This window comes from Siniperca chuatsi, linkage group LG15 (genome assembly GCF_020085105.1).
Source record: "Siniperca chuatsi isolate FFG_IHB_CAS linkage group LG15, ASM2008510v1, whole genome shotgun sequence".
Taxonomy (NCBI): domain Eukaryota; kingdom Metazoa; phylum Chordata; class Actinopteri; order Centrarchiformes; family Sinipercidae; genus Siniperca; species Siniperca chuatsi.
The window spans coordinates 26002628-26029369 of NC_058056.1; the positions used below are offsets into that span (position 1 = coordinate 26002628).

The window sequence follows — 26742 nt, forward strand, 5'->3', positions numbered from 1 at the left end:
GAGGTTCTGTGGATTCAGGCTGGTCCTGGTTTGGTTCAGGCTTCGGCTAATTGTGGTGGATATGGGAGGGGCAGGAGGTGGTATCGTGTGTCCCCCCCTCCCCCAAAAGCTCAATCTTTGAAGTATTAAGTGGACAGGGTACCTTGTCATTAAGGCTGAGCCTTTCATCTGTATGCTCGTGTGTGTGTGTGTGTGTGTGTGTGTGTGTGTGTGTGTGTGCGCAGTTTTTGTGGACATTGTTAGTAGAGGGCAGGGCACTGGAGGAAGAGAAAGAGGGTATAATTTTGGATCAAGAAAGGAGACCAAGAAAGGAAACAAAATAAAAAGAAAACAGATTTGGAATATAGTCACTGATTGATTTATTTTTATTTATTAATTTTTTTTAAGTTTTGAGGAAGATGGAAGCCCACGCAAGAGCTATTTGGTTATAATTGTGTATTTACTAGCATGGATACATAAGGTTCATTATTTTCAGTTTTTAAGCGATCATCAAAAATACGATTTTTCAAAAAATGTACTGGTGAGTTTCAGCTAATTTTTACCCAGATTTTATGTCCCAATAATCCAAAAGTTGTTGTTGTGATTGATGAAGCTAATCACAGCGGGGTTCACTAAAAACAAGTACCCTTTACGAAGTTGACAGCTTAAAAAATGCTTCTGATAATTAAAAGTGAAGAGACTTGCATAGTCCTTCTATGTAATTAAAATACAACAAACAGCTGAATTAGTTTGTATTCTCATTTTTAAAATAAGATTTTCACTTGCTTTTTAATCAAAATCAACACCTTGTAAAATCCCACATTATTTTTTGATGACTAAAACTCTAAATTTATATCAAAAAGAGATGTCTGACTTTTAACACGCCCATGTATTTTGTACCTTTTACACATACAGGCAGTAAAATTATTTATTGTAGGAGCAGTTCATTAAATAAACTTAAACTGGGTACAAATCTTAAAAAATAGAGAATGAGATTCCAATGAAAAGGAGCCTGTGGGTGTTGCAAAATCAAAGACAGAAATTTACAAAAAAAGGAATCTTAACTGAGTTTTTAAGGCTCTGCTTAAATAACAAAATTAAAACCTCAGCTGACTCAGCTGCCCTGCACTTACCTATCCAAAACAAACACAATAAAGGTAACTACACTTCTCCCTTGTGTAATTGAGCAATAGTTAGCCTTCGTGTCAGTGTGATAGAAGCTGTACAATAAATCCATCCAAGGACAAATTACTGAACCTGGCCCACTCCCGAGATACCTTTTTTGTAACGAGTGCCTTTGATTCACAGTTTACAAGATTCTAGTTCAGTCAATAAAAAACAAGAGACAGAGTGAATAGCTTTTCTCATATAAACTGCCCAAAATGTCCTTTTTACCCATTCAGTGAGCGTAATGAACAAAGTTAGTACTTTCCTTATTCACTCACAGGAGAAAGTAAAATCTTTCAGCCCCAATTACTTACTTATCAATTAATGAATGAATGATTTAGTTTTTGTAATCAGTAAAAGTAATAAATGAAGTTAGTAAAATGTCACAGCAGAAGATTAAATGTATTAACGTGAAGTGTTGCTTTCCTTAAAGATTATGAACTGTGTATCCATTTTGGAAACGCTGTTGTCATTGAAACAGTGACGGCTGTGCATCCCTAGTTAAACTCTTTTCTATCTTTCACCCTGTTTTACCCTGCTCCCTCATCGATGGCCTGTCTGAGTAATGGCATTTTCATTAACTTGCTATCAGAGGAGAAACTGAGAGCTGAGAGCAGCCGGGCCGGCCAGCGGTCTGTCAGCAGAAAGGACGTGACTCCAGCACCTCCGGATGACTTTGTCACATTCGTCTATAGCCGAGGTCTTCGGGGAGCTCCGCCTCGCACCATTAGAGGCAGCATTGATTGAGGCACACTGTTTTCAGCGGAGCACTTAGTTCAATCAATGACGTTTGCCCTGACCTTAACTACCTCAGTGAGCACAACTCCCCAGCTCTTGTCAAACCATTCTACCGTTTTTATTGCCTGAAAACGTCTGGGAAAAGGGCCGTTTGAAGTGTGTGAAACTCTAGATTTCAGCGGGGCTTTTTGCTCTTTGAAGAATCCATTTCATTTTTAAGATCTAACTTGGTTTCACACCCCATTTTTTTAAAAAGCTATTTTACAGGTGTTAGGTTGCGTTTAAGGAAACCGTCATTGCTCCCCAGACAAGAAGTTGTTCTCCTTAAACATTTTCTACGATCCATCTTCTTCACTAACAGCAATTACTGCAGTAAATCGTAGCTCTCAGCATTTCGGGGCGTGGTAGAAGCTCTCTGTCAGATCTGCGTTCTGACAGCAGCTCTGCTGAGTCAATTATAGTCTTTTTAAATGAGCAGCATCTGTCTCATCTCTCTCTGTCCACAGAGGAGTTGTTCAGGGATGAAAGAAAATGCAAAGTCTCATCCTGTGCTTCGGCAGCATCACACTTTACCTCCTCAGCAGTCAGATCTGTAGAAAAAAGGATCTACAAGCTCCTTTGTGTTGTCTTTTTGGTATGCTGATGAGGAGAGAGGCAGCCCTTCAAACCAGGAGGTCACTGGTTTGATACCAGCAGCCACAAGCGTTTCCAACTCTGAAAGTGAAAAAACAAAGTGATTGTTTGGAAATTTCCACAATTAAGTGTAATTGATACAAGTGCAACAATCTGCTTTATTCTATCTCGTTTAATTATTTTGAGATTCATTTCAAGACGATTCCTCAAAAAAGGAAACTGCACTGTGAAAAAATTAATATCTCACCACATTTGTTGATTGTTTTTTGTTCTGATGGAAAACAAGTGTTGACGGCTTGATGGCTGAATCTGTGACCAAATTACTTGAAGGACAGATCTCATTTGTGAATGTGTGTAACTGTAAGGAAATGAAGCTAGGAGTTGATAAAAGAGCAGAGTTGCACACATTTATCTATTTGTCCTCCTTCAGTTCAAGAGACTTACTTTAAGAGAAATAATCTGTGACCACCTTACCAACCCAAGGTAGAGGTAATACTGCTCTGTCATTTGCTCTTTTGGCTTTGACACTATCTATCTACTATCTTTTGATGTCAGTGACGAGCTGGTTGCACTATTCTCCATCTCAGAGCAGTTTAAAATTGCAGTAAGAGCTGAGCGATTTATTAATAATACCAATAATGTGACAGTAAGCTGGCTATTATCTGGGATTTTGGTTTCATAAACCTATGGATGTATTATAAGAACTGGATACCGGACTCAAAGATGGCACCCAATTCATATGATTAAAAATTGCTCACCCAGCACAAAAGCTATAACTTTTTCTGCACATGCGTATTAGTGTTTCTGTCCTTACATACTCTCTTTTGTAATGGTGGTCAATGGGCCACAGGGGATTTTTTGTTGTTGTTGCAGTACCGTGTTTGACCAAATTTGTAGCAAGGCTGAGTTCTCTTACTACATTTATCCATATAACGCAGTAACTTCCTTGAGTTTGGACGTCTCTGAGTTTGTCAGGCAACCAGAGACTTGAGGAAGTTACTGCGCCTGACCAAGAAATAGTCCGAAACACAACCCCCTGAAAAACCACAATGTCATTTTTACACCACCATTTTTATACATATAAACAAGCAAAATATAATGTGTTAATTAGTGAGCTTTAGAGGTGCTGGTAAGCAGATTTTTCCACGTTTGGATAGAGCCAGGCTAGCCGTTTCTCCTGTTTCCAGTCTTTATGCTAAGCTATTTTACTTCTGCCTGTAGCTTCGTATTTACCATACAAACATCAGCGTGGTGTCAATCTTGTCATCTAACTCTCAGCAAGAAAGCAAATAAGTGTATTTCCCAAAATGTCTAATTATTCCTTTAACATTAGGGTAGAGGTTGCAGTTAGCCTTGTAATTGTGCTCTTTAACGGTTAGTGTTAGGGACTAGGGAATACATTGTCAGTAGGGGTTCTCACAAATACAGTACGTGTGTGTGTGTGTGTATGGTGGGGAAATGAGTTCAAAGACAGGAATCTCAGCACCTGTCAAATAAATATTTGATTCAGTGGTATTGTTCATTCAACAGTTTAAACCTGTAGCCGTCTTCTGCTGTTGTACAGTGAAAATCAAGTGTATTGTTCCTTTTTAATTAATAATAACTTATTACTAATTTATGCAGCTAATCCATTCACAAACTTATCCATTTACTCGTTCCACTCATTTCCTCTCTGCTGCTGGGACAGCTGGGCAGGCAGGCTGAGTATGTGTGTGTGTGTGTGTGGGGGTGTTTACAGTGCCTGGGGCAGTACAGTAGAGCTTAATAGACATATGGCCGGATGGACATAACCTCTCACAGGAGGAGAGCGACTGGATTGGATGGCAGACAGACAGACAGGCGATGACAGCGCAGGGAGACGGGCGTCACTGATACACAGCAGAAACACAAGAAGAAGGAAAAAAGTCTAATGTTTATTTCAAGCTCAGGCTGCTCTCCATGGACGGCCAATCATACGCTTTCAGTGAGTCAGTAAAAGCTAAGCTACCCCAGCTGCAGTGTGGTGTGGAATATGAAATCAGGCTGTGTGTGTGTGTGTGAGCAGCGGTTAGCAGTCAGTCTCTCCGGTGAGATGGCTGCAGCGGCCCGTCACAGCAGCCAGCTGTGATTGGAGATGATGTGCGTCTTCTGGCCCGAGGAGGGAAAGGGAAGCCGTCTCGTCGGCCGCCGCCAGCCTGACGAGAGATGACAGCTACCGTTTAGCAGGCAGGCAAAGGCAGGAAACTGCTCGCCTCTGGCTGTTACGTCACAGCAGATTTCACTGTCTCAACCCCCTTACACAGCAGGACTGCGGATTTTAGTTGGGGTCCCACCCACGTCAGGTAGTGTTAGGGACTGACTCCAAATGTACAGAAAAGCATGAGAAGTTTTTCTGGTAAAGAGTACTCATTAATCAACCATAACTGACTGTCATTTGACATGTTTTGATATTTTTCTGAATATTAGAACAGCTACAGAATAATCTTCTACACACTTGCATTGTGTAATATATAGTTTTAAGAAACACTGAACAAACAACCAGGGCTGCTGTTTTTCTGGTGAAATCCAACAGCCTAAAATGAGCTATGTTTATGTTCCACTGAAAAAGGTTTTAGGGAGGAGGTTGGGATGGACTCATTTGACACCACAGACCAGGGCTGTGTCCAAAATCATCACTCATCCACTATTCCCTACTCACTATCTAGGGAGTTCTATGTAGAACACTATATAGTGAGCTCATCTGCAAAATGACAAAACACTTCGGACGTTAGGTTAATTACATCATTGCTGTCGCACAATTAACATGTGCCAGAGCAACGTCATTGTTTTTCTTTCAGCGCAGTGCATGATGGTATATACCGTTAGTGACCATCGGTTGTACGCTACTTTTCACGATGCATTCTGGGATACTTTGAGTCCACTATATAGTGTATAATAATTCTCACTATACATTCGGACAGCAGTGCAAAATGGCGAACACAATATATAGCGGACTATATATAGTGAGTGATTTCGGACACAGCATAGGTTTGAGGTTTTGTGTCCTGTCCCCTACAGTAACACACATCTAGCAAAGACATGTCCACTGCAAACCTTCTGCAAACTGCCATCGCCGCTCTTTGTACTTTCTTTTATTCACCGTGACACACGGTGAAATAGAAGTTACCTGGATGTAAGTTAGTTCTATAAGTACATCGTAGCTCACCGTCGCTCTGTATCGCAAAATAAATATTGGAATTCAAACAGTTACTGTGGGGAATATAATTAAAGCATCCTGATCATGTAAGATACATGTTTTGTAGGGGTGCTATCAAAATTACAACCTATGCCGTAGGTATTTACAGCAGGACTGCCACTAACCCCTCAAGTATAGACCCAGCTTTAAGCAAGAAGTTATTGTTGCCTTGGATGGATAGTTCCAGTTTGTCATCATTGGTCTCATTCTCCTAGTTTTGGCTGTCATGTTATGGAAACATTAATGTAACACAGTGGTCTTGTTGGTCTATCACCATGCGTCCTGGAAGCATCTTGGAATCTAGTAAAGAAAATGTCTGGTTTACACCAAGGACAGACATTTAGCTGCTCTCATCTGGAGAAAATGATATCCTGATTCAGTCAACAGTACAACAAACTAGAATGAGGAGGGGGGAGTCAAAGCCAGAGTGACCACATGGTAAATTTCAATGCCAGGTCTTTAATGTCTCCATGAGTCATGGCGAAGTTTAAGGTAAAAAAACAAACAAAATATATAGGTTAATGTAGATTGTTGTCGCTGGAAGGATCTTCACAAGAGAACTAGTTGAGACTCTAGGTCTGAGCACTGGATCTGTCCAGGTTTAAAAAAAAAAATATATATAATTTACAATGAGTGCTAAAAGGAACAGACTTCCACACATTTTGGTCAATTTAAATTGCATTAAAGGTAAAGTCTTCAATCACAGTGGACTCTCGCTCAGAGCTGAAAGAAGAGCGGAGCTGCAGGCAGCGTCTCTGCTTTCCAGCTACATCAAAGCTAATATGTTAATGTTGTCAAGATGAGTTGCAGAGGAGGTTTGTCTTTCGAGGCAGCACTAGGAAGACTAAAGCTTACAGAAGCAGGTTTGTAGCTAAACTGTCACAGGTTTGATTCCCCACACTCTGCCATCCTGTGCAGCTACTTGTGAGGAGCCCTTGAGCAAGCAGATAAGTGTTTCATGCAGAAGTCCTTCTTGGTCCAATCTCTCCACAAGGTCCATTAGTAGTAGCTGTTCTGGAGCTTTTGATCGTATCGCACAATCTTCATCAGCAAATGGAGTTTGTCCAGCTGTCATCGAATTGTACATGTAAAAAAAAATAAAAATAAAATAAATAATCTTCTTGTTCATGTTGGCGTAAAAGTTGAGATCCAAAGTTGTTTCTTGGCCTTGGAAAGATCTGAGGAAGATAGTGTGATATGATTGAAAGCTCCACAGCAGCTACTAATGGAACTTGTGGTAAGATTGTTTTGCAGGCTGTTAGGTTTGAAACATTTTAAAGATTTAAAACATAAACCGTAAATGTCAGCTTTTCTTGTCACTTAGAAAAGAACCATTTTTCACCCACTTTCAACCAGAGAGAAATTCATTAGAGAAAAGACTGATTTCTACACCCACAGTTGCTTAAAAAATATACCAGACTGTATTGCAACTATAAGACGTTTTCTGTGTTGAGTCTGGGATGTGGCTCCTGCTTATTCTCAACTAAAAAAACAAACCTAGAAAATCAATATCAGAAGCAGAAACACATGTAGAAACTTGTGTATGTAGTCATCAAATCATTGCTGGAGCTCTTTCAACATCACAGACCGATGATGTGTAACAGCAGAAGGGGGATCCAAGGGCAGATTTGCCCTTTGATTTGATGTCTCTTCTTCTGATTACTTCCATAGAAAGTTTGTAAATATTTTCATACAGATGAGCAAGTGGTTTGGTTTTGGTGTAAGACAGTGCTGATTCATCCTTGTGGCAAAGGCAACATTTGGTTAAACATTCCTGCGGCAGTCATCTGACATTTCAAATGTTTGATTCTCATGCACAACAATGCAGACATTAAACAGTTCTTGTCTTCATGACGGCATTCTCGAAATTCTTCAGCTATACTGCTGAGGCTGCCGTGACAGACTAGAGAGTGTCCTCCTTATCCATCAAAGAGTCATTCAGTTCATCTCATGATATTCTTACATTGTAGATTCACTCAGGGCTGATGATTAATTCATCCTACTCTTGTGATGTAAAATTACAGACTGTTTTGGAAAATAGGCCGAACATTGAAGCAGGACAAAATGACAGGACATCTCTTTGATCAAAGACATTTATTCATAATATGGAGAACTTAGCTCACACTGTTGAAAAGATCCATCACTTTCAATACAGACATGTAGAGGACACACAGTTGTGGCAGCCACAGATGGCAAAGAGAGGAAAAACAATATGGCTGTTCATAACAAAGGAAACAAAAGTGATGTAATGTCGGCTAATCCAGTCTTAAGTCCCGTTTGTTTGCTACTGTTTATGACGGTTTGCATTTTACTTGTAAGTATGTTTACAGGACAACAGTACAATTTAATCTGGACACAAATAAATCTTTACTCGTTTGTTCAAATGCTCCAAACAACCTAAGTTTGCCTCCAGGAGTTTTATTGCACACTAACAAAAAGGTGTTCAGACCAAAGGCGAAGCAAATTTTAAGCCTTGTGTTATTCGTGCAAATTTGACCGCTGAATTGTGTTTCAGCCCACGTTAAGTCACCACAAACAGCAAATGTACCGACTGTACAATTGTTAGCTTTTTTATTGTCTCAGTGAGTTGTAGTCAAAAGCTCTTAGGTAAGTGAGAAAATCGTTGTTCAGTTCAAGACATTTTCAACTTGTGCAGATGAACACACCTTTTTAGAGAAAAGATTTGGGTGCTATGTACAAAGTTTGTGACTACCAACACTGGGGATCACTGTACCATCTCCTACCAACAGTCAACATTGCCTTCATGGTTAAAAGAAACCTTTCCCTAACCTCAACCAAGTAATTTTAAATGCCTAAACTTAAACAAAGCCTTAACTATCGACGTATCAGATCAGAAAATAGTCGTACGATTCATCAGGGTCATTTTGGAAGTCATCGACATACAACCTATTGTTTAGTTTGAGCATAAATACAGTGAGTAAAAAAAGTCAGAAAGTACAAAACGTTTTACACTTGGCTGAGGTGGAAGAGTTGTTTTGATAAAGAGAACATGTGATAAAGCCCGATGGAATCAAATTTTACATCTACTCATTGTTTAATGCCTCATCTCCACCAGAAAGACCAAAAAGTAAATAATAAAGAGTAGTTGTGTCCAGGTGATCCTGTGGTCGAGGACACTTACCAGGTAACCAGCCAGGGACAGTTGTTTCATGCCGCCCCGCAGACAAAAACACCATCCAGAGTGTGGACAGTGGAAACAAATGACTTCATTAGAACATCATAAATGCCATCTCAGGTATGAAAGAGCAATAAAATGTCATGATGGTCCAGTTACTGATGCTCGTTTCCTAATCTAATATTGCCACGTCCTATTGAGTACATTTACATAAGACTAGCTAATGAAAAAGTAACACCCAGCTTGCATTTTAACTGACCAACTTTTTAGATCTTCACTTGCTCATTTGGACAGAAACGCATGCAACTATTAACACCGGTCAAGGGGGTTAGTACGCCTGCCCCGAGGTTATGTTTACAGTCATGTTTGTCTGTTAATTAGGAGATGTCAAAATCTTGTAACTTTCCACCCAATTTCCTAAAAATGTTTACAAGTTTACAGATATGTAATTTACCGATATGCAAAATTAGGCATTTCCTAAAATACGATATATCAGGCTTTGGATACACATACAAAACTTGTTAGCAGATACATTTTTTTGTTTTTTTTTTCCATGGGATTTGTTGATAATATGTAAAAACAATACTCAAAAAACAAATTTATAAGATTGTAAAGCCTCGGTTGAGTGCTTTCTGGTTAGTGTATGATGTATTGTCTCAAACGCGCAGATTTATGAGCATAACTGTCAAATATAAACAAGTGTGATACAGTGTGCCTCCAGGAAGCTCATCGTCCACCACCTCCTATATGCATGTATCTCCCCGCTCCCCATGATGTGTTCGGGGGGGAGGAGCAGGTGGTTGAGTGGGCGTAAACTCAGCCTGGACTCCTCCAAGGTTGGGGAGGTCACGTTTTAATGGGCTCGCCCGGCCCGCCTGTGTCAGCGAGAATCTAGCACTCTATTTATTGCCTCGGCTGGCTGGTTATTTCGCTGGGACAGAGTTGGCACTGAGCCTTATTACCTCATACTACTGCAGGGACGGACTTGAGCTTGAAACAAGCTGTTTTTTTGCATTTGAGGCACTTTACTGACAATCTGATCCTTAGATTTCTTAGCATGAGTGCAACAGTAGAACAGGGGGCAAAGAGTCTAAACTGTTTGGATCCTTTTTTCTTTAAGCAGTAGAATAAGAGTCGCGGAAACTAGAGGTTTTGCTACATGCAGGCTAATGTCAGTGTCATTCTTTATTATTTGACCCAGATTTGCATATGTAATAGTATAAGTTTTGGCCTGTGATTTGGCAAAAAATATGCTGTTTATATGCAGGTGTAATATTTTAAATTGTTTTTTTACCATTACAAATGATGTGACGTCTTTTTCTGTCTTTGTTTTTGTAGCGTCATTGTCAAAGTGTAGCTTATAGTTGAAGAGTACTGGACATATGGATAAAAGCGCGTAACTCCCCCTACGGAGTGTTTACATTTCTGTTTGTGTACTGATTAAACAAACGAGATTAGTACTCGTTAGTCAACTTTAGAAGTGTTGGTAGGCATATTGTGACCTTTTGAACAGAGCCAGGCTAACAGTTTCCAGTCTTTATGCTAAGCTAACCGCCAACCGTTTCCAGCTCCTTACTTAACGCTTAGACATGACAATTAACAATAGTGAAAATAATCATTTGCAACTCTATTTTCACCTCATTTCCATAGCAATTTTTGAAAAATACCACAGCGCCAGTCTGTAGAAATATTGCCTAGTACCTTCACAAAATGCTGTCATTCATTTTATCTTTTCGCAGCAGCTGTCTAAAAGACAGAATCCTGACAAATTGAAATATCTCCCTTCATGTCTGCTTCTCCTCCCTGCAGCCCTGTGGCCGAGCTCGGTGCAGGTCGAGGGGTTTTGGTATGTAGGAGAGGATCAGGATTGTTGCTGACATCAAGAGCTGTGAGTCTGGATAATGTGGGCGCCTTTTGAAGTGGGGATGATGGGTGATCCTGCAGCACCGGGGCTACACAGCCCCATTCATCCTCCAGATCACACACTCACACTTTGTTTTTGGAAAGGGAAGGAGGCGGTGGAGAGCTGGAGTGAGGGAGGGGAGAGGATAGGAGGTGTGGAGGAGTCAGCAGACTGACGCTTCCTTTTAATTTTGCCAGCATGACTTTTTATTCCTCCTCTCCCCTCATCTTTTCTGTCTGTCTTCTCCTCAGATCAGGCCAAGATCAGTGAACTCCAGTAAGCCTCCCTTTTCTCCCTCCTCCATCTCTTTGTCTCAACCTTTTCTGTATTAGCTTCTTTCTCTCAATGTCTGACCCAATGTCTTCTCTATTTATATCCTTTGTTTTTAACTTTTCCTTTTCTCTCTGCCTCCTTTGTCTTTTCTCTCTGTCAGCTCTGTCTGCTCATTCCTCCATGTCCTACCTCCTGCTGGTTTTCTCCATCAGTCTCTTTGTCTCTAAATCTCCTACCTACCTCATTCTTTTTCTCAGTCTTTCCTGCTCAGCCTTTCTGTCTTTCTCTGCCTACTTTTCTCATTCTTTCTCTCCTACTCTGCTATTGCGATTTTCTCTGGATCTCTTTGGCCTTTTCTTCTGCTGTTTACCATTTTTCTTTCTGTCTCTAAAAGGATAAGTCTGGCAATATTGTATTTTTCTTACTGTCAACAAATGCCATGCAAAGACCAAAACTTTTCATCCTGTTAGCCTGACGATGTTAAGAGAGTTTAACTTTGTTGAGAACAAGTAAGTAGATGGTTGTCCAGGTGCCACGTTTCAGACATCCACTCTCACATGCTCAACCCAGAAGTCCTCCGAAAAGACCAAAACCAAGAATTAATTTATCTACTAACAAGTATTTTCTATGTATTAAAGCCTGATATAATTCCTCTGTGCCAAAAAGCCCCATTGTTGTCCAAAAACTATTAAAACCACATCAATGAGCAACACTGTTGTAGCTTTGGGATCCAATGGCTGAATTCATGTTGGATCCGGTTCCCAGTTGGCAAACTACCTGAACTCACTAAGCTCCAAAGCTAACAAATCTCTTATCTAACCTTTTATCTCTTCTCACTCCCTTTTTATTAGCAAAGAGCAATAAATAAATCATTAAGGTAATGTTGGCCGGCTTATCATTTTTAGTCAGTGGTGATCGTGGAAAAAGAGTGAAACCACTGGCAAGAATACGTATTGCGTTTCATACGTCAGCACAAATACCAAGAAAACAGGGACCCACTCATAAAAAAACTTCTCCATCATGCTGCTCGAGGTTATCTTTAATGTCCGTACTCAAAGATACTTTGAGGAGGAAAACCTTTTTTAGAAGGAAAAATTTTAAGCTCATCAAATTAATATTGTAAATTGGGACCACCAGTGTTTGGATGAACAAACTTGTGAAAAATAAAGTGTGCAAAGCACAACGAACACTGACAAGTGAACGTTGAGAGCCACAGACAGGAAGTCCGAAAGTATTAAGAGACGGACTAACACATTGTTGGTTTTGGTCTTGTCCTTGGATTTGTTGACAAAGAAAAATAAAGAACAACACCGGCCTTATCCTTTAATATCTCTGTGTCTCAGTCTCTCACCCGCCAGCTCTCCCCCCCTCCCTCCCCCTCTCGCTCTTTTAAATCTCTCGTTCTCTCCCTCCCTCGCCGCCTTCAAAAAGCCATCTCCTTCACCTGTTAGCGTTCGTTCCTGCAGGGCACATTTTCTCTGTTTCTTTGTGTTCTTTTTTTTTTTTTTTTCTTCTTTGGTATTAGAGAGCGTCTGCATTGAAGCATCTTATTTTCCTGACCACATCAGACAGGCCTGCCGCCGCCTGGGACGCAACAATGTGTGGGATACGGGGGAGGAGGGAGGGTATTTTGGGGGTATTTCTGAAGCGGCAGGGGATGGGTAGAGGGGTAAATCTGGGGTCAGGTTACCTGTCTGTGAGGACCAGGAGAGAACAGGGTGATAGGACACCAAGGACAGACATTTAGCTGCTCTCATCTGGAGAAAATGATATCCTGATTCAGTCAACAGTACAACAAACTAGAATGAGGAGGGGGGAGTCAAAGCCAGAGTGACCACATGGTAAATTTCAATGCCAGGTCTTTAATGTCTCCATGAGTCATGGCGAAGTTTAAGGTAAAAAAACAAACAAAATATATAGGTTAATGTAGATTGTTGTCGCTGGAAGGATCTTCACAAGAGAACTAGTTGAGACTCTAGGTCTGAGCACTGGATCTGTCCAGGTTTAAAAAAAATATATATATAATTTACAATGAGTGCTAAAAGGAACAGACTTCCACACATTTTGGTCAATTTAAATTGCATTAAAGGTAAAGTCTTCAATCACAGTGGACTCTCGCTCAGAGCTGAAAGAAGAGCGGAGCTGCAGGCAGCGTCTCTGCTTTCCAGCTACATCAAAGCTAATATGTTAATGTTGTCAAGATGAGTTGCAGAGGAGGTTTGTCTTTCGAGGCAGCACTAGGAAGACTAAAGCTTACAGAAGCAGGTTTGTAGCTAAACTGTCACAGGTTTGATTCCCCACACTCTGCCATCCTGTGCAGCTACTTGTGAGGAGCCCTTGAGCAAGCAGATAAGTGTTTCATGCAGAAGTCCTTCTTGGTCCAATCTCTCCACAAGGTCCATTAGTAGTAGCTGTTCTGGAGCTTTTGATCGTATCGCACAATCTTCATCAGCAAATGGAGTTTGTCCAGCTGTCATCGAATTGTACATGTAAAAAAATAAAAATAAAATAAATAATCTTCTTGTTCATGTTGGCGTAAAAGTTGAGATCCAAAGTTGTTTCTTGGCCTTGGAAAGATCTGAGGAAGATAGTGTGATATGATTGAAAGCTCCACAGCAGCTACTAATGGAACTTGTGGTAAGATTGTTTTGCAGGCTGTTAGGTTTGAAACATTTTAAAGATTTAAAACATAAACCGTAAATGTCAGCTTTTCTTGTCACTTAGAAAAGAACCATTTTTCACCCACTTTCAACCAGAGAGAAATTCATTAGAGAAAAGACTGATTTCTACACCCACAGTTGCTTAAAAAATATACCAGACTGTATTGCAACTATAAGACGTTTTCTGTGTTGAGTCTGGGATGTGGCTCCTGCTTATTCTCAACTAAAAAAACAAACCTAGAAAATCAATATCAGAAGCAGAAACACATGTAGAAACTTGTGTATGTAGTCATCAAATCATTGCTGGAGCTCTTTCAACATCACAGACCGATGATGTGTAACAGCAGAAGGGGATCCAAGGGCAGATTTGCCCTTTGATTTGATGTCTCTTCTTCTGATTACTTCCATAGAAAGTTTGTAAATATTTTCATACAGATGAGCAAGTGGTTTGGTTTTGGTGTAAGACAGTGCTGATTCATCCTTGTGGCAAAGGCAACATTTGGTTAAACATTCCTGCGGCAGTCATCTGACATTTCAAATGTTTGATTCTCATGCACAACAATGCAGACATTAAACAGTTCTTGTCTTCATGACGGCATTCTCGAAATTCTTCAGCTATACTGCTGAGGCTGCCGTGACAGACTAGAGAGTGTCCTCCTTATCCATCAAAGAGTCATTCAGTTCATCTCATGATATTCTTACATTGTAGATTCACTCAGGGCTGATGATTAATTCATCCTACTCTTGTGATGTAAAATTACAGACTGTTTTGGAAAATAGGCCGAACATTGAAGCAGGACAAAATGACAGGACATCTCTTTGATCAAAGACATTTATTCATAATATGGAGAACTTAGCTCACACTGTTGAAAAGATCCATCACTTTCAATACAGACATGTAGAGGACACACAGTTGTGGCAGCCACAGATGGCAAAGAGAGGAAAAACAATATGGCTGTTCATAACAAAGGAAACAAAAGTGATGTAATGTCGGCTAATCCAGTCTTAAGTCCCGTTTGTTTGCTACTGTTTATGACGGTTTGCATTTTACTTGTAAGTATGTTTACAGGACAACAGTACAATTTAATCTGGACACAAATAAATCTTTACTCGTTTGTTCAAATGCTCCAAACAACCTAAGTTTGCCTCCAGGAGTTTTATTGCACACTAACAAAAAGGTGTTCAGACCAAAGGCGAAGCAAATTTTCGCCTTGTGTTATTCGTGCAAATTTGACCGCTGAATTGTGTTTCAGCCCACGTTAAGTCACCACAAACAGCAAATGTACCGACTGTACAATTGTTAGCTTTTTTTTATTGTCTCAGTACGAGTTGTAGTCAAAAGCTCTTAGGTAAGTGAGAAAATCGTTGTTCAGTTCAAGACATTTTCAACTTGTGCAGATGAACACACCTTTTTAGAGAAAAGATTTGGGTGCTATGTACAAAGTTTGTGACTACCAACACTGGGGATCACTGTACCATCTCCTACCAACAGTCAACATTGCCTTCATGGTTAAAAGAAACCTTTCCCTAACCTCAACCAAGTAATTTTAAATGCCTAAACTTAAACAAAGCCTTAACTATCGACGTATCAGATCAGAAAATAGTCGTACGATTCATCAGGGTCATTTTGGAAGTCATCGACATACAACCTATTGTTTAGTTTGAGCATAAATACAGTGAGTAAAAAAAGTCAGAAAGTACAAAACGTTTTACACTTGGCTGAGGTGGAAGAGTTGTTTTGATAAAGAGAACATGTGATAAAGCCCGATGGAATCAAATTTTACATCTACTCATTGTTTAATGCCTCATCTCCACCAGAAAGACCAAAAAGTAAATAATAAAGAGTAGTTGTGTCCAGGTGATCCTGTGGTCGAGGACACTTACCAGGTAACCAGCCAGGGACAGTTGTTTCATGCCGCCCGCAGACAGACAAAAACACCATCCAGAGTGTGGACAGTGGAAACAAATGACTTCATTAGAACATCATAAATGCCATCTCAGGTATGAAAGAGCAATAAAATGTCATGATGGTCCAGTTACTGATGCTCGTTTCCTAATCTAATATTGCCACGTCCTATTGAGTACATTTACATAAGACTAGCTAATGAAAAAGTAACACCCAGCTTGCATTTTAACTGACCAACTTTTTAGATCTTCACTTGCTCATTTGGACAGAAACGCAACTATTAACACCGGTCAAGGGGTTAGTACGCCTGCCCCGAGGTTATGTTTACAGTCATGTTTGTCTGTTAATTAGGAGATGTCAAAATCTTGTAACTTTCCACCCAATTTCCCTAAAAATGTTTACAAGTTTACAGATATGTAATTTACCGATATGCAAAATTAGGCATTTCCTAAAATACGATATATCAGGCTTTGGATACACATACAAAACTTGTTAGCAGATACATTTTTTTGTTTTTTTTTTCCATGGGATTTGTTGATAATATGTAAAAACAATACTCAAAAAACAAATTTATAAGATTGTAAAGCCTCGGTTGAGTGCTTTCTGGTTAGTGTATGATGTATTGTCTCAAACGCGCAGATTTATGAGCATAACTGTCAAATATAAACAAGTGTGATACAGTGTGCCTCCAGGAAGCTCATCGTCCACCACCTCCTATATGCATGTATCTCCCCGCTCCCCATGATGTGTTCGGGGGAGGGAGCAGGTGGTTGAGTGGGCGTAAACTCAGCCTGGACTCCTCCAAGGTTGGGGAGGTCACGTTTTAATGGGCTCGCCCGGCCCGCCTGTGTCAGCGAGAATCTAGCACTCTATTTATTGCCTCGGCTGGCTGGTTATTTCGCTGGGACAGAGTTGGCACTGAGCCTTATTACCTCATACTACTGCAGGGACGGACTTGAGCTTGAAACAAGCTGTTTTTTTGCATTTGAGGCACTTTACTGACAATCTGATCCTTAGATTTCTTAGCATGAGTGCAACAGTAGAACAGGGGCAAAAGAGTCTAAACTGTTTGGATCCTTTTTCTTTAAGCAGTAGAATAAGAGTCATGGAAACTAGAGGTTTTGCTACATGCAGGCTAATGTCAGTGTCATTCTTTATTATTTGACCCAGATTTGCATATGTAATAGTATAAGTTTTGGCCTGTGATTTGGCAAAAATATGCTGTTTATATGCAGGTGTAATATTTTAAATTGTTTTTACCATTACAAATGATGTGACGTCTTTTTCTGTCTTTGTTTTTGTAGCGTCATTGTCAAAGTGTAGCTTATAGTTGAAGAGTACTGGACATATGGATAAAAGCGCGTAACTCCCCCTACGGAGTGTTTACATTTCTGTTTGTGTACTGATTAAACAAACGAGATTAGTACTCGTTAGTCAACTTTAGAAGTGTTGGTAGGCATATTGTGACCTTTTGAACAGAGCCAGGCTAACAGTTTCCAGTCTTTATGCTAAGCTAACCGCCAACCGTTTCCAGCTCCTTACTTAACGCTTAGACATGACAATTAACAATAGTGAAAATAATCATTTGCAACTCTATTTTCACCTCATTTCCATAGCAATTTTTGAAAAATACCACAGCGCCAGTCTGTAGAAATATTGCCTAGTACCTTCACAAAATGCTGTCATTCATTTTATCTTTTCGCAGCAGCTGTCTAAAAGACAGAATCCTGACAAATTGAAATATCTCCCTTCATGTCTGCTTCTCCTCCCTGCAGCCCTGTGGCCGAGCTCGGTGCAGGTCGAGGGGTTTTGGTATGTAGGAGAGGATCAGGATTGTTGCTGACATCAAGAGCTGTGAGTCTGGATAATGTGGGCGCCTTTTGAAGTGGGGATGATGGGTGATCCTGCAGCACCGGGGCTACACAGCCCCATTCATCCTCCAGATCACACACTCACACTTTGTTTTTTGGAAAGGGGAAGGAGGCGGTGGAGAGCTGGAGTGAGGGAGGGGAGAGGATAGGAGGTGTGGAGGAGTCAGCAGACTGACGCTTCCTTTTAATTTTGCCAGCATGACTTTTTTATTCCTCCTCTCCCCTCATCTTTTCTGTCTGTCTTCTCCTCAGATCAGGCCGAAGATCAGTGAACTCCAGTAAGCCTCCCTTTTCTCCCTCCTCCATCTCTTTGTCTCAACCTTTTCTGTATTAGCTTCTTTCTCTCAATGTCTGACCCAATGTCTTCTCTATTTATATCCTTTGTTTTTAACTTTTCCTTTTCTCTCTGCCTCCTTTGTCTTTTCTCTCTGTCAGCTCTGTCTGCTCATTCCTCCATGTCCTACCTCCTGCTGGTTTTCTCCATCAGTCTCTTTGTCTCTAAATCTCCTACCTACCTCATTCTTTTTCTCAGTCTTTCCTGCTCAGCCTTTCTGTCTTTCTCTGCCTACTTTTCTCATTCTTTCTCTCCTACTCTGCTATTGCGATTTTCTCTGGATCTCTTTGGCCTTTTCTTCTGCTGTTTACCATTTTTCTTTCTGTCTCTAAAAGGATAAGTCTGGCAATATTGTATTTTTCTTACTGTCAACAAATGCCATGCAAAGACCAAAACTTTTCATCCTGTTAGCCTGACGATGTTAAGAGAGTTTAACTTTGTTGAGAACAAGTAAGTAGATGGTTGTCCAGGTGCCACGTTTCAGACATCCACTCTCACATGCTCAACCCAGAAGTCCTCCGAAAAGACCAAAACCAAGAATTAATTTATCTACTAACAAGTATTTTCTATGTATTAAAGCCTGATATAATTCCTCTGTGCCAAAAAGCCCCATTGTTGTCCAAAAACTATTAAAACCACATCAATGAGCAACACTGTTGTAGCTTTGGGATCCAATGGCTGAATTCATGTTGGATCCGGTTCCCAGTTGGCAAACTACCTGAACTCACTAAGCTCCAAAGCTAACAAATCTCTTATCTAACCTTTTATCTCTTCTCACTCCCTTTTTATTAGCAAAGAGCAATAAATAAATCATTAAGGTAATGTTGGCGGCTTATCATTTTTAGTCAGTGGTGATCGTGGAAAAGAGTGAAACCACTGGCAAGAATACGTATTATGCTTCATACGTCAGCACAAATACCAAGAAAACAGGGACCCACTCATAAAAAAACTTCTCCATCATGCTGCTCGAGGTTATCTTTAATGTCCAGACTCAAAGATACTTTGAGGAGGAAAACCTTTTAGAGAAGGAAAATTTTAAGCTCATCAAATTAATATTGTAAATTGGGACCACCAGTGTTTGGATGAACAAACTTGTGAAAATAAAGTGTGCAAAGCACAACGAACACTGACAAGTGAACGTTGAGAGCCACAGACAGGAAGTCCGAAAGTATTAAGAGACGGACTAACACATTGTTGGTTTTGGTCTTGTCCTTGGATTTGTTGACAAAGAAAAATAAAGAACAACACCGGCCTTATCCTTTAATATCTCTGTGTCTCAGTCTCTCACCCGCCAGCTCTGCCCCCCCCCTCCCCCTCTCGCTCTTTTAAATCTCTCGTTCTCTCCCTCCCTCGCCGCCTTCAAAAAGCCATCTCCTTCACCTGTTAGCGTTCGTTCCTGCAGGGCACATTTTCTCTGTTTCTTTGTGTTCTTTTTTTTTTTCTTCTTTGGTATTAGAGAGCGTCTGCATTGAAGCATCTTATTTTCCTGACCACATCAGACAGGCCTGCCGCCGCCTGGGACGCAACAATGTGTGGGATACGGGGGAGGAGGGAGGGTATTTTGGGGGTATTTCTGAAGCGGCAGGGGATGGGTAGAGGGGTAAATCTGGGGTCAGGTTACCTGTCTGTGAGGACCAGGAGAGAACAGGGTGATAGTTAGCAGCTTGCGGGCACGACGGCGATACATTTCTCGCAGAGGATCAGACTGCTGCTACGCCGTCTTCCTCGGTTTCTTACTGGATTTATCTTCAGGCTGGCAGTATTCGCCAGAAGAAATAGAATTTGGCATCTTCTCAGACTCCTGCTGAACACGCCGGCGATGTGACGGCGCTTACAAGTGGTGACGAGTGAAGACACTACTTGGAAAAGTACCAGTACAAATACAGTTATGGTGAAACTAGTGTAACTATGTGAAATATATGGCCTGCAGTCAATTACGTGATATTGTTGACCGGTTGCTCGCAATGGTGTACTGTGGACTGATCTGGGGCGGCCAGAGGTCTCCACAAGTTGAGCTGTTCATCCTGATCGCACTGCAGTGATTGAAGTGAAATGTGGAGCTTTTTTGTTTTATTTTTTTGTCACAAACTCTTCATCTTAGTCGTCAATTCATGGTTTTTAATATTGTCATTAAGGTCAACTAACGATTTATCGATTTTAATCTGATTATTTTCTTGATAAATCGATTGTTTTGTCTTCAAATTCCTTGTTTCATTCGACCAACAGTCCAAAACTTCAAGATGTACATTTTTTATATTTTCGATGAAGAAAATCAGCAAATCCTCACATTTGAGAAGCTGGAGAATGTTTGAAAAATGATTTAAACGATTGATCGATTATCAAAATTGATCGTTGATCAGCCTAACCGATTAATCAAGTAACCGTTTAAGCTCTACACATAATATCAAAACATTTCATGGGACACAAACATGTGAATGACAGTTCTGGGTCACTTCACCTAAACTACTTACCTCTAGTGGTATCTCTCCATGACAATTTAAGTTTTATTTGCCAAGATTTTAAGAAATCTTTCTGAGGTTTCTGACTCCACTTCAATTGGCAAAATTCACAGATTTGCTAACAAATCCGTTATCGACTCTTTAGTCGCTCCTGTCTCTTTCTTCTTAGCACCAAGCAGTGTTCAAAACATTCAGGTAGCAGCTTGTCAGTTTTGCTGGTTGAAATGAGAAACGTTGTCAGGAACAGATTACGTATATTAGCACTCGCTAATTAGCGTTAATTCCACGAGGAACTTAACAACAGGCCAAAATGATATTTGATGTGATGATAATGATGTTAAATCCACATTTTAAAAGTGATGCATTAATCTTTTAACTGTGCCCCTAAAAATAAAAAATAAAAAATGTAATGTAGAAATGTAAAACGTAGAGCGCTGTATTAGGAGAGGGAGACAGGATTCTCAGCCAGATTTCTTAAAACCTGGACAAATAAAACCAAAACTATAGTCATCATTGGACACATGCTAGAGGAAAGTGAGAAAATGTTTTTTGTAATTTAGATGAACTGTAAATTGCATGAACTGACCCTTTTTTAAGTATGTACCGTGTGAAAATGACATGCTACTTAATGACGTTTCAGTAAATTTGAAATGTTCAAGTTCAGTAAAACGAGTTTTTTACCAAAGACGAATAAATAGTTATGATTAATATTATCATTTTAGCCATCGCCTCTCCCGTCACTACCTCTGTTTTTTAAAACTAATTTACTCCCTCAGAGTGCACTTTCTTGGAGGACAGATCCTTCCTTCTCCTCTTGCCTCAGTATGAGCTCGGAGGTGTGTTCCAGAAGGATTCACTGTTGAAAAGCCGAAGCTCCTCCGTCAAGAAAAAGATGTTTGGGGAAGCCTGTCTTTTTTTTTTTTTTTTTTTTTGTATTGATATTCAGGCAGAGCTGGAGTTACTGAGCTGCTGCCAAAGGACCTCAGGCTTCTGTCAGCCTGGACAGGAAGTGGAAACTAGTTTCTCACTGTGTTCGAGGTCATCAGGAAGGTGATTTCTGTTTTCCTCCAGGATTTTGAAGTTTTGTGAATGTGCTGCAAGTCTTGGCCACTTTTTTTGGCTAATGAGATGATGTAATCCCCTTCTTCTTATTCAGAGTGACAAAATGTTTTTTGGCCTTCAACTGTTTCCACTGATGAAGGCCAGACGGGCTGCAGATAGTTTGTTTTCTATTAATAAGGAGACGTCTAATTTAGTGCAGCCCTCCCCTGTCAGATATTTACTGTCTATGTAGAAAGGAGAGGGTAAAATTGTATGTATGTATGTATGTGACACAGTACAGAAGTGTGGCCAGTCGAACACTGATATCCACAGTTCATAAATTCTTTGCCAGACCTTCAAATAGAAGTGAAAATGTTCTATTTTTGGTTGTAACTGGTTGTCTTTCAAACTCCATACTAGATGTTAGCTGCAATGCGGTTTTGTTGTTTGCCAAATGAAAAGAGGGCGAAGAAGAAGAGATGGAGCTGTTTTCTGTTAAGGTTTCGCTGTGGACTACTTAGTGTAGCTGTTGTCTTAAACTTGTTTACTTACTCTTTGAGCACATATTTCCTGATCTAAATGATCGCTCGCTGGTTTGTGACTATTTTATTCAGGCAAAGTTTTGTACGGCTGAAACACTGATGCGCTGAGAAGTTTGGCGTATTTTTTTGGCATGTTTACATTTCACAAACAAGCCCTACATGTGACTGTGGCATCCCGGTTTCAAGTCTGGACCAGGACTTTTGTCACATGACATCCCGGCTGTCTCCTCGGCTGTCTGCTCTCTACTTTGTCAATAGAAAGACAAAAATGCCAAAAAGTGAAATAAAATAACTCTTCCTGTCTCATATTTCTACTTTAACTTCCTGATATACTCAGCCAATATAAAATTCTGATCCTCAGGTCTGCAGATTCTTCTGCACGCTCACCAAGAACAATTTTATGGGTTTGATCAAATTAGCGAGTGTAGATATATCAAAGCAGCGGCTGAATAATACCTCAGTAATTGCTCCCTCCTTCCTCCTCTCTCCGGGGTTGGACTGGTGTTATCAGCTCTTAGTCTCGCTGCCTCTCTGCCTCCCGGAGCTGCCAATCTCTCCCAGGGCTTGTCTCCATCTTATCTCCCCCTCACACTTCACGGAAAGGAAGCTCTTAGAGGGCTGGGCCCGACAGATAGCGACTGACCTGTCTCTTCCCTCTGGAGCGGTTTCTTTTTTTAAGCAAGCTGCAATCTGCTAACTAAACTCAAATGGCTGACTAGATTATTCCCCCCTCACCTCCTCGGCTGTGGGAGAACACACCCTTTACCATCTGAGGATGGGTGTATTCCTCTTCCTCATCTATTCGCTGCCTGCCTGTGCACCTGTCTCTCCTTAATGAAGTGGGAAAGCTGCCTGTGGACTCAGGTGGCACTTCTTTGAAGCTGCCGCCCTGTTGGGAGTTTGAACTCGAGGAAGGAAGGCCCCTGTGAACTTGTCAAAGGCAGAAAGCTGACAGAAGTTAAACGACTCCCATAAACCTGCCGCTTGCTGCCTCTCTAAAACGTTTCTTCCCAACTTTACGCCTTTGATTGACTGTCTGATGTCTGTAGGCAGCCAGAGAAGAGTTGCACTTTGTTCCAAAACAGCTAATCAAGGTGGAGGATCTTTGGAGTGAAAGCGGTTGAATTTCTATTAATGGTTTTCTTCTGTCAAAGCCTGCACCTGCTCTCTCCTTTTGTTTCTTTTATCAGTCAATCTGATTGTCTTTGAAATTTTCCCTTCCAAATTTGAACTGTGTGCACACCATGGGATTTCAAATACCTTTTTCTTTCATTGTCACATTAAAATGTCTGTTGTTTGACGCTTGCAATCAGCTCCATCGCGAAGAGGCGCAGGTAAAAGCGCGCGCGCGTCTCGGGCGTAGCGGCATGAAAAATGCTAATTGCCGTTTCAGCATCTCCCTGTTTCAAAATAAAGCGTGCTGCAATCTAGAAAGCGTATCGTAATTGAAAAGAAAGTTATGTTAAGGTAGATCCGCTTAAACGCGAGTTAAGCCTATTAACGTCTTATCAGAAGTCACAGTGCGTTTTATTTGCTGATTAACCCCCGATGGAAGATGCTCCACAGCACTTCCACAAAGAGAGATGCAGCAGGATGTTGGAGGTGTGTGTTTTGTTTGTTTTTTTTCTTGGCTAGCTGCCGTTTCCTGTTTTACCCCTCTGGGACGTGGAAGCTGCTGTGAAAATGTGTGTTACAGCAAATTTTCTAAGTGTGTCCACTCTGATTTTTGTCTCTGTGACAGATGGTGCTGCTGACAGTGGGGAGCTGGACCTGAGTGGGATAGATGACAGTGAGATAGAGCTGGTATGTACCTGCTGCTTAATGAGGTCCACTGTAACTGAAACACATTACAGTCTAACATGTACAAGTTCCTAAAATGCACATCAGAGAGTACCTTTTTACTACTGAACAAAATTCCCTTTCCTGGAGATCTTAATCATAGACTACACAAAGGCAGTATTTGTTGCAGGACTGTTGTATTTGATTGCATTGTGGAACAGGTATATACAGTGGAAAGACCACTCAGATTAACAGAGAAAGCATTTAGCAAGAGACGAGACTATTTTACTTAATACACAAATACCAGTAATTTGGTACAATCATTGTTCTTCCCCACTGAGGCTCCCTCTGCCTCTCTGCAGTATCTGCTTAGTGACAAAGAAATCAAAATCAAGACGGCGCTGTGGATGGCAGAAAACTCGGACTACCTCAAAGAGCAGAAAGGTACTTTCAGGATGTAACATGATTTCTGTGCTGGTTGTGTTTCAAGGCAGAATTTAACTTTTATTTGTCTGCATTTGTCTGGAGTTAAACCACCAACTGAACCTACCAGAGTTTAGCTTGTGGCCTGTGGGGATTTCCCACTGTGTCGTATTGATGTTGTTATCTCTGAGTTTGTATGTTCAGACTGTTTCTTGTTTCTGCTTTCAGAAAAGGAAGCAAAGATAGCGAAGGAGAAGGAGCTCGGGATCTACAAAGAAAAGAAGGTAACAGCATTCAGCCTTAAAAACCTTAAGATAAGGGTGGGCAGGTTGTCAGAGCTCAACACAGATAGGAAGTTGATTGGAGGCAGTATGATGGTCAGATGCTCAGTGATGGTCTCAAAAAGTTAAAATGGACTTAGTCAAAGAAGAAACGTCTTGCAGCCATTTAGACGGTTGACAGTTTGTCAGCGGAGAAAGCATCCGTCAGAGTCCGCCCGAATCCTGATCAGTTATCTGTCCAAAATCTGCAGCCCTCCACACCTTCAGAAAACCGTAATTTCTCACAGGACAGAAATTCTTAGTCAACTCATTCTTATGTCTTAATCTAAAACAGTTACTCTTAACGTTTGTATTTTATGACTCCTGTTCACAGGTTGCATATTGTCGCTATCCTGTGAAAGCTATGCATCCCCAAAATGTCAAATTTTCATGAGCTAAAGTTTAGTGCATTTTGTTTAGTTATATTAAGTATTAGTATATATTTTTTTCTCAACCCATAAAGAAACACTTAATCCTTCAGTTTATCTGATATTCTCCAAACCATTCTCACCAAATTTGGAGATACAGACTTTTCATTGGACAGCAACGATATTTCCATGAGTGTAGCAGAACTTTGTTTGTCTTCTCCCCAGATTTATCTTGTCTCTCCTGAAAATGTCCCGACACCCAGGTTGGGAACCACTGATCTAAACAACTGAAACTTATTAGGTAGTAGGAAACGGGGGGGGGGTGACATGCACTCAAACTCAAAATGACATTGTCAGCATCTCAAACCCCTAGGCCTGAAGGATGCCCCATGACGAGATGTTTTCATATTCAGCTTAAGATAACACATTTGATTTTACTCTCTGAACTGCCCATCGACCTACCAGCATATCTTTCATCAGATTACGATTCGACATGCTCATCGCTATTGGTCAATCAGGCTGTAATCTATTCAGAAAGAATGCTACTAGGGCCTTAGCTACTAGGGCCTCTGTCGATTATTTTTCTATACACTCTCAAATAATAGTAAAACATGCCCATCATAATTTCCCAGAGCCCAAAGGGATGTCTTTATATTGCTTGTTTCGTCCAAAACCCAAAGCTATTCCAATTTACAATGATATAAAACAGAGAAAAGCAGCAAATCCTCACATTTCTGAAGCTGGAACCAGAGAATGTTTTCTTTGATATATGATAGAAAACAATTTTGATGATCTATGAATTGTTTCAGTCAGTTCATTAATTGATTAATTGACTGATTGTTTCAACACTAAAAGTCAACATTAAGAAAATCTATAAGTAGTCAGATATTCATAATGTCATGTGGACAGTTGGTCAGACAGACACTTATATATTCAGGTAAACAGACACTCTCAGAAACCGACAGATTGACCGTCAGAGGGACACTGAGACAGATGCAGAGTAACACAGACAGATGATCAGATAGACTAAACACAGACAGACAGGCAGTAAGTCCCGTGAAACTGGTTCCCTCTCATATCCCATTACTAGTTTTGGCACAGTGCAGACCCTTTGTTAGACCCAACATCTGTTCACTGGTTTTAACTAGCTGGATTAACTGCAGTGAAACAGATCTAATGAGACATGCAGCCTCCTGACAGCACTGATCCAACCAGTCATTTTTGTCATTTCACTGACAAATGAGTGAAATAAAATAAAAAAAGGACATTCTCGTTATTTTTCTGCATCCTTTTGTCGTTTCTGACACCTAACATCCTGAGTTGATTAGCTGCTGTTGTAAGGGTTAATTTACTGTCATCTGAGGAAGAGGATTTTAACTGCCTGAAATCAATCTGTGAAGAAACTGTTAAGATTTAAGACCATGTCACTGTTGCATGAAATGTTTAAAAGTTTGTTTTCAGTAAAGAGAAACTAAGCTGATCTGTAACCATAATTTGGAGTGTGGTCAAGGTGAATGTGGAAAAACTGAAACTGGGTGATAACCCCAATCTGGTGTCTTAATTAAGATTGAAATTGCTGATTACAGAAATGTGTTCAGCTGTAAATTTGCTTGCAACGATGTTCCTCTGGTGGTCTGAAATTACTCACACTCATGTTTTTTAGAGGGCACATCTTTCCCATCTGGGACCTAAATGGTCTAATAGGAAGACAAAATATTTCCAGATAACATTTGACCCTCATCTGCTGAGTAGATTTGGAGTAATTTTAATAAAGTTTGATTGACTGCAAGGTCTTAATCATGACCTGTTTTTAAAATGTGGCGTTGCAATCACAGCCAGGATGGTGTTGGGTTGGTTGTTAATCAAAGAAGAGAATCTTGCTACAAAATACTTAAAATATGGACCCCCAGGAGTCAAATATACAACAAACTGTAAACTTTTAGTATTTGTATATATTTTGCCATTAACTAGACTAAATATCTTTACCACTGTGGAA

The 26742-nt window shown here is 40.4% G+C and overlaps 1 protein-coding gene and 1 long non-coding RNA gene across 4 annotated transcripts in view; one reads left to right on the forward strand and one right to left on the reverse strand.

Annotated features, from left to right (window-relative positions):
- brf1a (BRF1 RNA polymerase III transcription initiation factor subunit a) overlaps positions 1 to 26742 on the forward strand; it is a 129334-nt gene that overhangs the window by 54558 nt on the left and 48034 nt on the right. For 2 of the 3 annotated variants that reach the window (XM_044166777.1, XM_044166779.1), the window contains 3 exons: positions 23598 to 23659; positions 23977 to 24079; positions 24287 to 24342. In XM_044166777.1, the coding sequence (XP_044022712.1) occupies positions 23598 to 23659; positions 23977 to 24079; positions 24287 to 24342 (221 nt within the window). The remainder of the gene's footprint in view (positions 1 to 23597; positions 23660 to 23976; positions 24080 to 24286; positions 24343 to 26742) is intronic. The other variant, XM_044166778.1, reaches the window with a different exon arrangement.
- LOC122861832 lies at positions 343 to 23569 on the reverse strand. Its single transcript, XR_006374582.1, has 2 exons — positions 22313 to 23569; positions 343 to 2598 (listed from the first exon to the last, which is right to left on the reverse strand). It is a non-coding gene; the product is annotated as an uncharacterized LOC122861832 (long non-coding RNA).